Raw genomic sequence first — 13,693 nt, forward strand, 5'->3', positions numbered from 1 at the left:
AAATATTCCAACGAACTGTCGAAATCTAGAATCTTCTATAGCCGATAATAACGGACAATGCGGTAGTATCATAGGATACGGCACTCACGCCACTTTATTTCCCACGTGTATCGTTATACGATTTACACTATGTACCATAACTTTTTTTCACATGTAGTATATTACCACCGTAGAAATGTTCACAGTTAATAATCCTGAACTTCATAAAGTAATTAAGACGTCACTACTTCACGAAACATTCTGCGATTTAATGTTTTATTTTGACGCGGGAGAACATTGCACGATGTTACTGTTATGCCCGCTTGCCGCCAACTGGAAGTTGGCTGCAGCCGGATGTGCTAGGTATTTTTGTAGCGGGAAAATGTTGCACCTTTGAAATAGCTATGTGATAAAGTATCCATGTAAAATATGAAACTTTGTTTTTTATATTTAACAATGTCAATGAAGCAAATATAAATATATCTATTTTGCGAAAAAAAACAATTTTCTATAATTAATTCATAAACTGACATTATTAATTATTCCATTACACTAATGGAAACACAAACCATTAGAATCTTTGGCAATGGTTCAAACACTCTATGCAATAATCACCAATAATGAATTAAATAACAAGGAATTCATATCTAGAATTATATTAGAAAGCTTGCTAAGGTTGTGCCTTTACAATGCAATTTTAAAAGTTGATAAATTAATTATAGACGAACATGAAGTCACAGATGAAGATGAGTGATTTTGTTATTCGTAAAAAGAAAATGAAACTGTAATGGTTATATGCTTAGGTACTTTTTATTCACTTTGAAAGTTTCACATATACACGATCATTGTTAACGACGTAATTCCTCGGTTCTTTTCTTATAACTTGCATTTTATACTTTATCCTTTCCTTCATTGCTCTGAAAATATAAATATATGACATTTAATAAAAATTAATATTTTCTGTAACATAGTTATACAGTAAGCAATAAACTAACTCTTTCTCTTTCGTTATAACTTCTAATTCCTCTTGAGTTTTTACTTCGTCATCACTTTCCCAATCGCTACTAGGGTCTTCCTTCCTTTTTTTATTTGCCAGTTCAGGTGGTTCAAAAGGTGATTGCCAGCTTAATTTTGTATCACTTAAATGATCATGAGCTGATTTGCCCTTACCAGTAAACTTTTTGTTTAATATCACAGATTCTTCTTCATCTTCCTTTGCTTTTTCACAAAATGGTAAAAGATTGAAGTCTCTGTAACAAAATTTTTCATTACAAAGAATAATACTATCAAGGCTACATTCTGCAAACATATATGATTTTTACTTTACTGCTACTGTTTTAGTTTTCGAATTGTCCTTTACTTCTTCACTTTCCTGTACTATTAGTCTTGGTATAGTATCAGAAAATGGATTGTTCAATATTATAGTTTGTATCAATCTTGAAGGATAAAGTGGTCTATCATTCTACAAAACAGAGGAAATATTATATTTATATCAATGCTTGATATATTTTCTTGTAAACATTCAATTTACCTCATCTACAAGTAGTTTTTCAAGTTCAAGCATGTTATATATAGTTTCTCCAGTAGAACTAAGAACTAAGAGTAAAGAAGAATTGGGATGCATTGTCATTTTTTCCAGCATTAGCCATAGCAACTAAATCTCGCGAAAAAAACGTAATCTTGTATGAAATTTGTCCTGAAACACATATATCCAATAATTATTTTTGAATAAAGAAGGAATTCATTTTAATAATATAATATGCCTTTGGAGTTTCTTTTACCCATAATTCTAACTCAATACCACCAACAATTGTTTTCATTATAACCTAGTTATAACAAATATATTAGTTTTATTAACGTAAAATACTTTTAAAATCAAATTTATTAAAATTTATTATTTATTATTGTAATTCAAATTGGAAATTATTTAGTATATTAATATAGAAATTTAGAAAGTAAGTATTGTATATCGGTTAAATTTTTAAAAATAGATATACAGTCCATTGAAATACTATTAACTAACACTTATTACTTTACCCTTAGTGGCTGGCTCTTGCATATAAATATAACTCATATTTGTAAGCCTCCTATAATAAAAAGAATCCTTGGTCAATAATATTTCATGTTAAATCTTTAGTCATTTACAAATCAGTCAACAAAATGGTTCTTTTTTCGAATAATCATATAATAAGTAAGTAAAACATACCTTTTACCTCCTTTTAACGTTGGCTTTATTGGCCCAATCAATTCCATATGTCACAGCCCTATTATTTCTGCTGTTTTTGTAGTTTCCAAGTTCCTATAGATATTTCTTCACATTTGAACCTTAATGCAAACCTTAATCATTTACACTCTATATTCAATTTATCTTCAACTTTTATAACAATTACCAAGTGTCCATTCTTCATCTCTTCAATGATCCTTATATTTGCATGTCCATGCCTCACATCCTTCTCTGTTGATACATATGCTGCCCCTTTCTTGTTTCTTTATTCGACATAATATGCGTTTCCTCTTCTCACTGTTTTCATTCCAACCACTCTCTTTTCTTTATTTACCTTAGCTCCATCATTCTGAAACATAACACACTAGCGATAATCATTGACTTTGACTACTGATATTAATATTTATATAGATCAGGAATAGAACATACCTCTGAATCTCAGTGTATTCTCTATATTTAGTTGTTATAAGAGGCCATCACCTAAATTAATTTTATTCCTTTTTGTCTGCCCAAGCCACCTCCAATGTATGAATTTTAGTTGACCATCAAAGATTTCTATCTTGTATGTTATATGATTAGCCAACCTAGAAACCAATAGATATATAACTTACATATTTGTATTGTTGTTTCAATTTTTTCTCGCTATAAAATTTCATTCTTGGCATCTAATGGCTCTATGTTCGTGATATTCCATGAATCCAATATTTTTCTACTGTTGCACGTGCTGGTTTATTTCAACAGAATATTATCTTTTCATAACCAAGCTATGTTATCACTAATAAAAGGTGGAAAAACAATGGCTCATAATTTGCACTAATTAATTACGTTTGTTTGTTTGCAATTTTTTCTCATTTCCCTTGGAGAATAATTAACAAATCACTTAATTTCTGTGATTAATTTATGAACTTTTATAATTGCTTTGTAAAGGCGTACCTTTGTATATTTGTCGTCTGCTAAGTAAGGAAATGAATACTGATTGTCTAATTAAAACCACTGTTTGGGCTGAAATTATTAAAGAATGTAGAAAACTTTATCGGATTTTAAATGAATAAAAGGAGGGGAAGAGAATGTGTGTTAGTTATTTATGTCGTTTTATTGTTTATTTATTTCGTCACGTGGATTTAGGCATGGCGCAATCTATGTTCTTTCTACCTAATCAAAATCATAGATGACACTGATTTGTTTTCAATGATTCTTAATATATTTTAATAAATCAAATCGGCAGTGGAAAATTCACTAATTACTCAATATCTGTGATTAATTTATGAACTTTTATAATTGCATCGTGAAGGCAGATCCTTCAAGAACTTTCCAATATATTTTTCGATATAAATTTGTCCCTAATTAATTAATTATTAATTATTATTCTACGTAGAGTTTGAATTGTTGTCAAATACGCCATTGGTTTTTCATTAATTACTATCTTCTGCGTAATCAATTTATGAACTTTATGCACGCATTATATAAACGATATCCTGGAGTGTCTTCACATATTACTTTTGTTCACATTTTGCTTCTACTTTCGTTTAGTATTAAATATTTTCGCGGAAGATAGTGACGGTTGTCGTTACGAAATCATGGACGCCATCAAACGATAATTTATAACTAACAAATTAGCGTTAAATTCTTTACGAAAATTATATAGGAATGTTGCCTAAAGTTCCAGCTTTCCAATGAAAGCATAAAAGAGAAATTTTATTTTATTTTTTGTTTATTTACAATGTTTTCATAAGCGAAAAATGAGTACAAAATAAAAAATAAATTGAAAAAAACTACCAACATGGACGAGAATCAAACCCCGTTCCTCCAGCATAAGAATTCTCGACTATTACCGTTAAGCTACGACTCCAGTTGAAAATTATTGGAAATAAATCAATAATTAGAGAAGTAATAAAATTTCAATTGCAAATATCTTAAAAATTATTAAATAGTTGCGGCTATAATGATATATATTCTTGAATTGCATGACGAAATCTACAAACCTGCAAAGTTTCAACTAAATCGGTGACCCGAAAAACTTGCACTCTCCTTGTAAGTCTTGCCAGATGAAAATGGTTATGTATTAACCCTTTGTACTCGGCGATTTTTTCGTTACAGGAAAATAGTAATTCGAAGACTTTCTGTCATGAAGTCGACAATATTTCTAAACCGGTAAATAAGAAAATGTATGTAAATTAAGACGTAGAATTACTTCACTTCGATATTCCATGCACCATTGGGTAATTGTAAATTTGATATATTAATTAACATCTAACTTTACATTCTGATTAAATGGCGACTGAGAGATGCCTCTTGAGTGCAAAAGGTTAAGACTTTAGACCAGAGATTCCAAGCGTGCGTTACATTCTCCTACTTCATACATGAAATAGGAAAAAATGATTAGGAGTGGAGGAATGACTTCATTCATACCTAGACTCCCGTGTTTGTGACGCGATGTATATAGACAATTCTCATCATTTGCCATTCACAACTTACTTTCAACCTTCGCGTTAAAAAAATTGGAGAATGTTCTGCACATCTGACAGATTAATACTGGCAATCTTCTGTATCGACAATAAGTCTATAAAATTAGAAATGATATGTATTAAAATTGAAAATGACCTTTCAGGTCTTGACACAAAAATGCATTGAATGGTAAATCTATGTTATATTTAATCTATGTCATATAGTCTATAATATATATCGTTTATGTTATATAAAATATTTTGGTGAAATAATTATGTTTATGTGTTGAAATATATGAAATTTTGTAATTAAATATAATTAAAGGTTTTTTCCATAGCGCAAAATATGTCAATAAAACAATCTTATCAGGTATGTTACACTGTAACATTAACATGCTTGCTATGTTACATTAAAAAATAACACTCATGAAAATTAACCTCAAATACTTATTCGTATATTATGCTTATATTTGTTTTATTTGTAAAAAATAATATAATTTTGAATATTTGTAATAATAGCAACTGGAAATTTTAGCGTTTGTATTATATACCAAGGATTACACGATGGTCAAGTGGAATCGGTGCAGAATTACCACAAGAATATAGGAAGTTTTGGCAAGAATGGAAAATACAAACGCCGGCTGCTGTACACTACATAAAGCAAGAAGGCAAATATGTAAGGGATGAAAACACGCAGATAGTGTAAGTAACTAATTCTATGCATTCAAATATTTTTATTTAATATTTAAATTCATTATTTATATATTATAAGTAACCATACCTTTTATTTTAATGATATTTAATATCTCTAATATGATTAGTAATTAATAATAATATTGATTTCATATTACTGAATTGAATTAATTTTTAGGCAGTCAGTACAAAATGTACCATTACCACTATTATACCCCAAGGAATTTCATAAAGGCATATGGGGAGGTGAAGCTGTAGTACAAGGTTTTACAAAGAAACATATATACGCTCGCAGATACCCTCATTTTTGGTTTCCACGACTTAAAAAGTCTGTCGTTTTTAGTGAAGTTTTAGATAAATATATGAGTGTTGTTGTTACCAATAGGACTATTGATTTAATTAATGAACATTATGGTTTTGATCACTACTTATTAAAGGTATATAAATTAAGTCATAAAATATATTTAAATATCTTAAATATTATTAATCATCCAATACTTCTAATTATTTACAGACACCTGCATGTGATTTGAAGTCTGAGCTTGCACTAAAAATTAAACGTCAAATACTTATATCATTGGCTGATAAAACTATGTATCCAAATGATCCTGTTAAAAGAGAAGAAATTTATAATACATATAAAGAATACTTAAAAGCTGTGAAGTATCATTTTTAATATAACTTTAATATTTTGCGATTTTACAATTAATTGTTATTTTAATAATTATATATTATACATATATTTCTAGTATACACGAGATGAAATTGAATGGTATGGTTTGACATTTAAAGAAGCTTGTAAAAAATGGATTGAACAAAATAAACATTTAAAAGAAGTGCATCCTTTAAAATTTCAATATAGGTCTGAATTAATTGCTGAACTTAAAAAAGAAGAAAGTGAGAAGGCAAAAGAAAATATAACAAAGTATGTTTATAGTAAATTATCTTTTATTTAATACTTCATGTTTACAGAAAAGTACAATAAGAATTTATTTTTGCAGAGCTACAATATGGAAATCAAACTGGAATCCTTTTATCAAATCAGAATAATATATTTATTATATTGTTCTCTATTATAAATAAAAAAAATGAGAGATAATAATATATAGAACAACTTAATTTTATTTATATATTTAACACATTGCAAATACTGGTAACTTCAGTATAGAAAATTAGAATGTTCGAAAATTTTGGTCATTATTATTTTATCATTCTCATGAAATTCTAAATTGAATATTTTTTAACCCTTTCGTTACGGGTGCCGACTAAAGTCGGCGGCCGTGCGACGACCTGTGTGTATGGGTCTCTGCGTTGATCCTTGTTTGAGAATTTACCATACTGAATTAAATTACTAAGAATTATAATTTGATCTAATTATTGGTCTAACTACCCATACAAGACAATCACAAAGTGGCGTTGAAAGACGTAAGTCCGAACATTGACGACTACCGACGTGCAAAGTGCACACTTCGCAGCGCGATGCCCCGTTCAGTAGCGTTATTCCGGCGGTGCGGGCTGCCGTAAGGAAAGGGTTAAAGTTAAATTTACTTACATTTTACAAGTAAATTCTAAAGAATTAACATAAGTATGATTTGTTAGAAAATTTCTAAATATAATGAACTAAAAATTTATTATTTTCAAGAAATAAAGAACTATGATATTGTACATTCCAAATCACCATCCTTTGGCAAACAATTTAATAACGAAGCTATGGCTCTTGTAATGTATGTCATTGTTCCAAAACTACCACTTGGAGCACTATCATAAAAATGTTGACAAACATATGCTGCTCCACCACAAAGGAGATTTCCCATTGCAGTTGTTTCACGTTGATCTTTTGGTTTAGCACAACATAAAGTAGCATCACCATCAACCTTCATCTAATCATTTAAGGTAAATTTAGTGTAAATACATATTTTACTTCATTAATATTGTGTTATATATTAAAACTATACCTGATCATCTAAAAAGATGGCATTAGCTTTGTGAACTAATTGTTCAACAGCAATAAGTCCACCTAGTGAAGTTACTACATTATATTCAGTTACTAAAGTTAACACCATTAAAGCTTCAACTACTAGCTGACGATATTCTGGTTGTGGTATAGTGTTTAATACAGTTTCTACTGCTAATGCAAATTTTAATTCTCCAGGTGTCATTTCCTGTGTAAGATTTTGAGGTAAAATTCTACCTTCAATAGCTAAACCTTGACACTAAAAATTAGAATGTAATGAATGAAAAACTTAAAAATCAAGTGTTTCAAGTTTTAACGGACAAGCGTTAAGATAATATACAGTTAATTAAAATAAGGAAAAAATATACATATATTTTATATTTACATAGAATTCTTATTTATCTACTTCGTTTTATTATCGACAATTAGCAATGCAACTGAAATAAGTGAAAAAAAAATTGTATCTTCCAATGTAAAACGTTACAATTTTTAGTATTATAGTCACTTGTCTGTGAAAACTTTAGATATCTTGTATAAACACGTTGCTTACCCGTTCAAGTACTTGCCATACTCGAGGATAAAAATCTCGTGGTACTCTGTTTAATGCGCCGTCTAATCTACGACGTCGTAACCACTGACCTTGCCGATCTGGTTCTATTTCATTACCATCAGTTTGATCAGGACTTAAGAAACCTCCAATTTGTGATTTCTGATACAAAATATAAGAACTATAATCAAACTATTAAAAACTAATAATTGTCGTATCAATAATTCAATTACCTTACTAACTCTACTAGATTTGCAACTAATAACAGAAAAATTTCCTCGACCAACTAAAAATAAAAATATATTATTTTTTAATTCAAATAAAATTTCTGTTTTATTTCATTAAATAACTTAAATAAATTAATTTGAAGTTAACATTTAATCATACCACTGCTAATAGCAAATTCCTTTCCACTCATAATATGATGTAAAAGATTTTTCATTTCAAATGGTGACAAATTAAGCAAATGTTCAGATGCTTCCTCTCCAGTACATATTAAAGTTCTCGATAACTCAGTAGCCATTACTTGAATAATTAAACCTACTCTGAGTCTGAGCATTTCATGAAATAATTGCGGTTCCGTTCTAATAAACATCGCTAAATAAACAAGTAATTCTTGTGTTAACATAGCAGTAGATTCATCATCTCCATATGCTTGATGAATTAAAGATCGTAATTCATTTTCCGGTAAGGGTGCAACAATAGTGTGTTCATTAGTTGGTGGCATTCCAACTGTAACTTGTTTTTGACGAACTAATAAATCAGTAACTGCTTTGGCTAAATCTTCCACTCGTTTTCCTAACATGCCGGCCGTGTGACGTACAATGCCCCACATTTTTTGTTGACAAGCTTTTTCATATAGATCTTTTAGTAAATCTTTTATTAAAACTGGGTGACCATCTTCTACCATACCAGTATTGAAATATAAGCCTTGAGAATCAACCTAAGCATTTAAATAAAATATTACTATTAAATGAATAAAGAAAATTATTTCAAGAAACTTAGAAACAACTTTAACATGTTAACTATCACATTGGTCATCTGTGATTGGAATTTTTCTCAGTGAGACTATAATGGTTATCAGTGACTAAAGTATTGCAATTATTTAAAATGATTAAATTAAAATGAATATCACTGACTAATAAATTTTGGGCAACATAGGTGATTAGATAATATTATGAAATAAAAAGGGGCACTATTCAACAATTAAAGATTTTAATTAAAACATGATATATTATATAAATGGAATAGTATTGTATAAAATAGTAAAAATTCTATTGTGGACCCCTGGAAGTATCATGTAAAACTAATGTGGCAGTTAACGTGTTAGCTTTTTAACAATGAATAATATTTCTGCTAATATGGAATTCCCAATGTACTTTTGTAGAATTTTAAACAAGTTCTGAGTAACAAATTGCATACTGATATGTAAAATTTGTCATAAATTTATTACATAAAATTCTTCTTAATGCGTTCTATGTTAGTATATTTTAACTTACAAGGTATTGTAAAATATCTCCTTGTTCTTCTAAACTTTCAGTTTCTCGAAGCATGGATAACAATTCTTCAACTTCTGTATCTGCATACTGAGTTTCACCTATACCTCTGTGTCTATGTAATTTTGGAGAATTTGTCCAAGACAATAATTCATCTGTAGGTGATGGTGTTCGATCCAAAGGAGCCGACTGAGTAGGATTGGGAGTTAATGTTGTATCTGTCACTTCAATAAACGGATTTGCATTTAAAACAGCAGAAGGTCTTCTATCTTCTCCTGCCATCCCAAGAATCTCAGCTACAAATTATATAATTACTTTTTTCATTTGTCTCAAAAATTACTTTGCAAATTGCCAAACTAGTAATTAAATTCATTTCAATTTTTATAATGTATTTAAAAAAAAATATGGATATGTTAAATTTCTTGCTTTCGTCATTATAATTTGGAAATTATTTATCAAATGTTAGTACACTTACATTCTTGTAGGATGGTAGGAACCATAATATGTAGGATCACATTGTACAAACGTTTAAGGATCCACTTTAAGTAGCATGCAATCAGAGTGTTAAGAATTTAAGTAATTGCAATATTAATATATAAAATAAACGTAACTTACGTTCTACAGCGATAGATCTCGTTTTCTTTATAGCACCTTTTACAGACATCTTGCGTCTTAAATTTTTACCAGTTTTAATCACCGGTCTATTGAGGAGACCTGTACGATGCGGAAATGCACGCATCAAATGTTCTTCTAGATATTGTTGAACCTTATTAAATACATATAAAATATACATAAAATATTGAATTATATGTTTTAATTTGTACAAAAATATTTTTTACCTGAGGGTTTAATTTATCTGGTCTACCGTCCTCAGAACTTCCTAAGAAACTGAGATTTGTAATACAGGAAGTACTTAAAAAGTCATTTAAGTTTCCTAATGAAACTCGTGTACCATTAATATAGCCACTTTTTAATTTTTTCATAGTAGTTATCATTGCCAATGGTATCTTTCCTTGATCTGAAATAATAATTGTATCATATAAAATGAAAAAATTAATTTTATTGCTTTTTAAGAATAAGAAAAGCAATATTTCTCCTATTATTTTTAAAATATATTATTTTAGAAAAAATTCTATCCTATTTTTAGCACATATTTCAAATCAATTTTTTCCTGAATCATGGTCTAAATCTGCCTGTGGCATACCTAGATGATTATGAGTAGCAACAAGTGTTATGGTTGGTCTGCCGAGCATTTGCTTCCAGTTGATGGTGAGGAAGGCCAAGTTGGTTGTAAAAGTGTTGGCAAGGAGGGCTGCATCGTTTGTCGTGTAGTACTCCTCCGCGTCAAAGTTCTAAGACATGCAACAAACGCGCATACCACCGCACACATAAGCTGTCTCCTTAGAATGTTAGATTTTATATTAGAAAGAAAACAGCCTTTCTTCAATTCCTCTTTTCTAAAACTACTTTATCTTCGTTAATATATTTCAACATTAATTGATTTTGCTCATGATAAAGACAATAATGCTTAAATATCACATAATAAAATTTAATTATTATCAAAACATTAATAATAGCTAATCAAATTGCATTAAGACCTTCCATAGCCACTAAAGCTAAACTTATAACAAAAACAAATGCACGCATGCAGGCAGACATGTTAGATGTTTTTTGGATAATGTATTCGCATAATTTCAGTAAAAAATTAAACTTCAGAGGGAACTCCTTTATTTAATTAAAAACTATATATTTGATCTCTATTACTTTGAAGCTTTGTAATCATGAAATTTTATCATTACAACTTCCCATGTATTAGATGATAAAAAGCAACAGAGATAAAAACTATAGTTTTCAAATATTAAATTACTGTACCTAGATGAATGTTCTTGAGGGGCATGACCACAAGAGGCCGGCCTAACATGTTCTGCCAGCTAGACTTCAAGAAATTAATTTCGCCTTTGAATATGTCAATCATGAGCTCATAGTCCGATGCGATGTAGAAGCGGGTCATGTCTGTCAACTAATGTTTGATGCAAGAACAAGAGGCAACATAAGAAAAGAAATAAAAGTATAGAGAGCAAACAGTTCAATGAGTATCCAAATTCTTACCTGTGGTGTGAATGCAAATATTTTATCATTCAAAGAATATAATTTACTGGTGCTTAAAATTCCTACATCTCTTGATTTACGCCCAGACAATCCTAATTTCTTATTTCGACCTAAAAATAAACACTGTAAATTAAAGAAAGAAATTGAGGAAGATATGATAATTATCTAATAAGTATACTTTAAAGATACCTAAATATGTATATAAATGACTGAGGACTTTTGCTGGTTGAACTTCAATTGGAGCAACCTCCGCAATTGTTTGCACATGAATATCGTGTTGAGCTATTTTTTCTCTAATTTCAGCATCTTCTGCTAAAATTACAACTTGTACTACAACATCTGGTTTTTTTTCACTACATAAACGTCTATTTAATGGGTCCAATTCTCCCACAGCAAGAAAACCCTATTAATTGGGAATTAATTTTACTTAACAAGGAAAATGATTTTAAGTTTTTTATGTGTACTTTTTCCATATTTATATACTTACTTCTTGTAATAATTTTCCTAATATGTAAAGAGACTGAGCCCACATAAATGGACATCTACCTAATGCAATACGTTTTTGACTACCTGGTTCAGCATACTCTGCTGATACATTTGCTGTTTCAACAGAATATAATTCAGGTACTAATTTTATTCCATCTTCTGTTTTAATCATTATTTGTTCTAATTGTTTTGTATATTCTGTTACTGCTTCTTTATTGCCTTGGAAGCAATAATCAACAATTAAATAACAAAAGAATAAAGGCCATTCACATTCTATATTTTCAAACATACGTAATTCCCATGGTTCATAATAAAGTCTATTGTAAATATAATAAATTGGTTAGTAAATATTAACAATATAGATGCAAACAATTTGTCTATATTTTAGTTTACCTATTAAGATCCTCTTTTGGTGTTTTATATCCATCTCGTAAGAATCTTTTACATCCATAATGACCTTGTAATTTTTTGGTAATAGCATTTCTTGTTAATTGAATTAAATTAGGTTCATCTATAGCAAATGCTGGAAAACTAATAACAGATAATAATCCACTATCTAATTCTTTTGAATTGGATTCACGCGGTAACATTGACTGCAATACTGCTTGACATTTCTGTGCTTCATCTGCTAATACATGAATTACTGAGGTAGGGCCACCTCTTGCACCAAATAAGTCCAGTTCATTCATTGCTTCCATTGCAGCCTTTGCCATTCCAATACTGCTAGCATTTAACTCTGGTAAGCCATGGTTTGTTTTATCTCCCCTTTCCCAAATTCCATAATCAGGAGTACAATAGGCTGATTCAATATAGAATACCAAATTTTGAATGAATGCAACCTGAAATTAAATTTGACATATTTATAATTATTGTTAAACATTATTTTATACATAATATATATTAGTTATAATATATATACCTCATCTAAATTAAAAACAATTTGTAAACCAGATGCTGTCATTTGGGCTAGAATTAATAAATAAAGAGATATAGCATCTATTTGAAGATGACCCCATTCTGTATCACCCACAACACTTTGACCGCTAACAGAACTATATTTAGCATGTAAAGCATCATGTGGATTTTGACTGGATTTAAATCGTTCAACTTTTTCTTTCTGTTGCATCATTGCCATTAATAAACCTCTCATTAATTTTACACAACTTTGTTCAAGTTCATATGTTTTAGCTCTATCTTCATCTGCATCAGCAATCTTTTTATATGCCATTGAGAGACCCCAAACAGCAAGAATACAATACACATTATCACGAACCCATGCATGATCATTCTCAGGACTTGCAGGAAAAAGTCCTGTGACTGCATTCTGATGTTTCATAATAATTTTGTGTACAATTCGTTGGTAATAATCCAAACGAACACCAGAATTACTACGACTACGCATTTTAAACGTATATACCGAAATTTTGAAAATATTTCTAATTCTGCTTTCCTAAAAACACATTAAATTTTTATAATTCAATATTATATTTATTTTTCATTGCTTATGGAGGTTAAGTTTAAATTATTTTTCTTAAATACCTTCACAATAATTACTTGAAACTTTTATTTAACTAGTAAAAAGGATATACGAATATGTATAAGTAAATTTTTACATAAAAATTATACAAATTCGCTGTATGCACATTTTATATTCATACAAGCCAAAAAATATATACATACGAACATTTTATATACAATGTGAAACGAATGTCACACACAATAGACCTCTGTATTATTGTTAGAGAACTATAAAACTAAAGT

The 13,693-nt window shown here is 29.4% G+C and overlaps 2 protein-coding genes across 3 annotated transcripts; one reads left to right on the forward strand and one right to left on the reverse strand.

The window, feature by feature from the left end:
* The first annotated feature begins 4,990 nt into the window (after positions 1-4,990).
* On the forward strand, positions 4,991-6,390 carry mRpL28 (mitochondrial ribosomal protein L28). The gene is made up of 6 exons (XM_017909440.1): positions 4,991-5,017; positions 5,183-5,349; positions 5,519-5,777; positions 5,855-5,998; positions 6,090-6,265; positions 6,342-6,390. Exons 1-6 carry the CDS (start codon positions 4,994-4,996, stop codon positions 6,388-6,390), a joined length of 819 nt encoding a protein of 272 aa, XP_017764929.1. The 5' UTR covers positions 4,991-4,993.
* Positions 6,391-6,514: 124 nt separating this feature from the next.
* Positions 6,515-13,334, reverse strand: LOC108554247 (probable phosphorylase b kinase regulatory subunit alpha). Of its 2 annotated transcripts, none has more exons than XM_017909451.1 (14): positions 12,852-13,334; positions 12,326-12,771; positions 11,934-12,249; positions 11,636-11,849; positions 11,447-11,556; positions 11,210-11,357; positions 10,177-10,355; positions 9,953-10,103; positions 9,341-9,561; positions 8,229-8,784; positions 8,075-8,127; positions 7,845-8,003; positions 7,296-7,553; positions 6,515-7,220 (listed from the first exon to the last, which is right to left on the reverse strand). In XM_017909451.1, the coding sequence occupies exons 1-14, from the start codon at positions 13,332-13,334 to the stop codon at positions 6,993-6,995; spliced, it is 3,522 nt and encodes a 1,173-aa protein (XP_017764940.1). In that variant the 3' UTR covers positions 6,515-6,992. The 2 variants fall into 2 exon arrangements, with proteins under 2 accessions (XP_017764940.1, XP_017764939.1); XM_017909450.1 differs by having other exon boundaries at positions 9,341-9,633.
* Between the last annotated feature and the right edge of the window lie 359 nt (positions 13,335-13,693).

Source organism: Eufriesea mexicana, unplaced genomic scaffold (genome assembly GCF_001483705.2).
Source record: "Eufriesea mexicana isolate 0111107269 unplaced genomic scaffold, ASM148370v2 scaffold18118, whole genome shotgun sequence".
In the NCBI taxonomy this organism is placed as follows: Eukaryota; Metazoa; Arthropoda; class Insecta; order Hymenoptera; family Apidae; genus Eufriesea; species Eufriesea mexicana.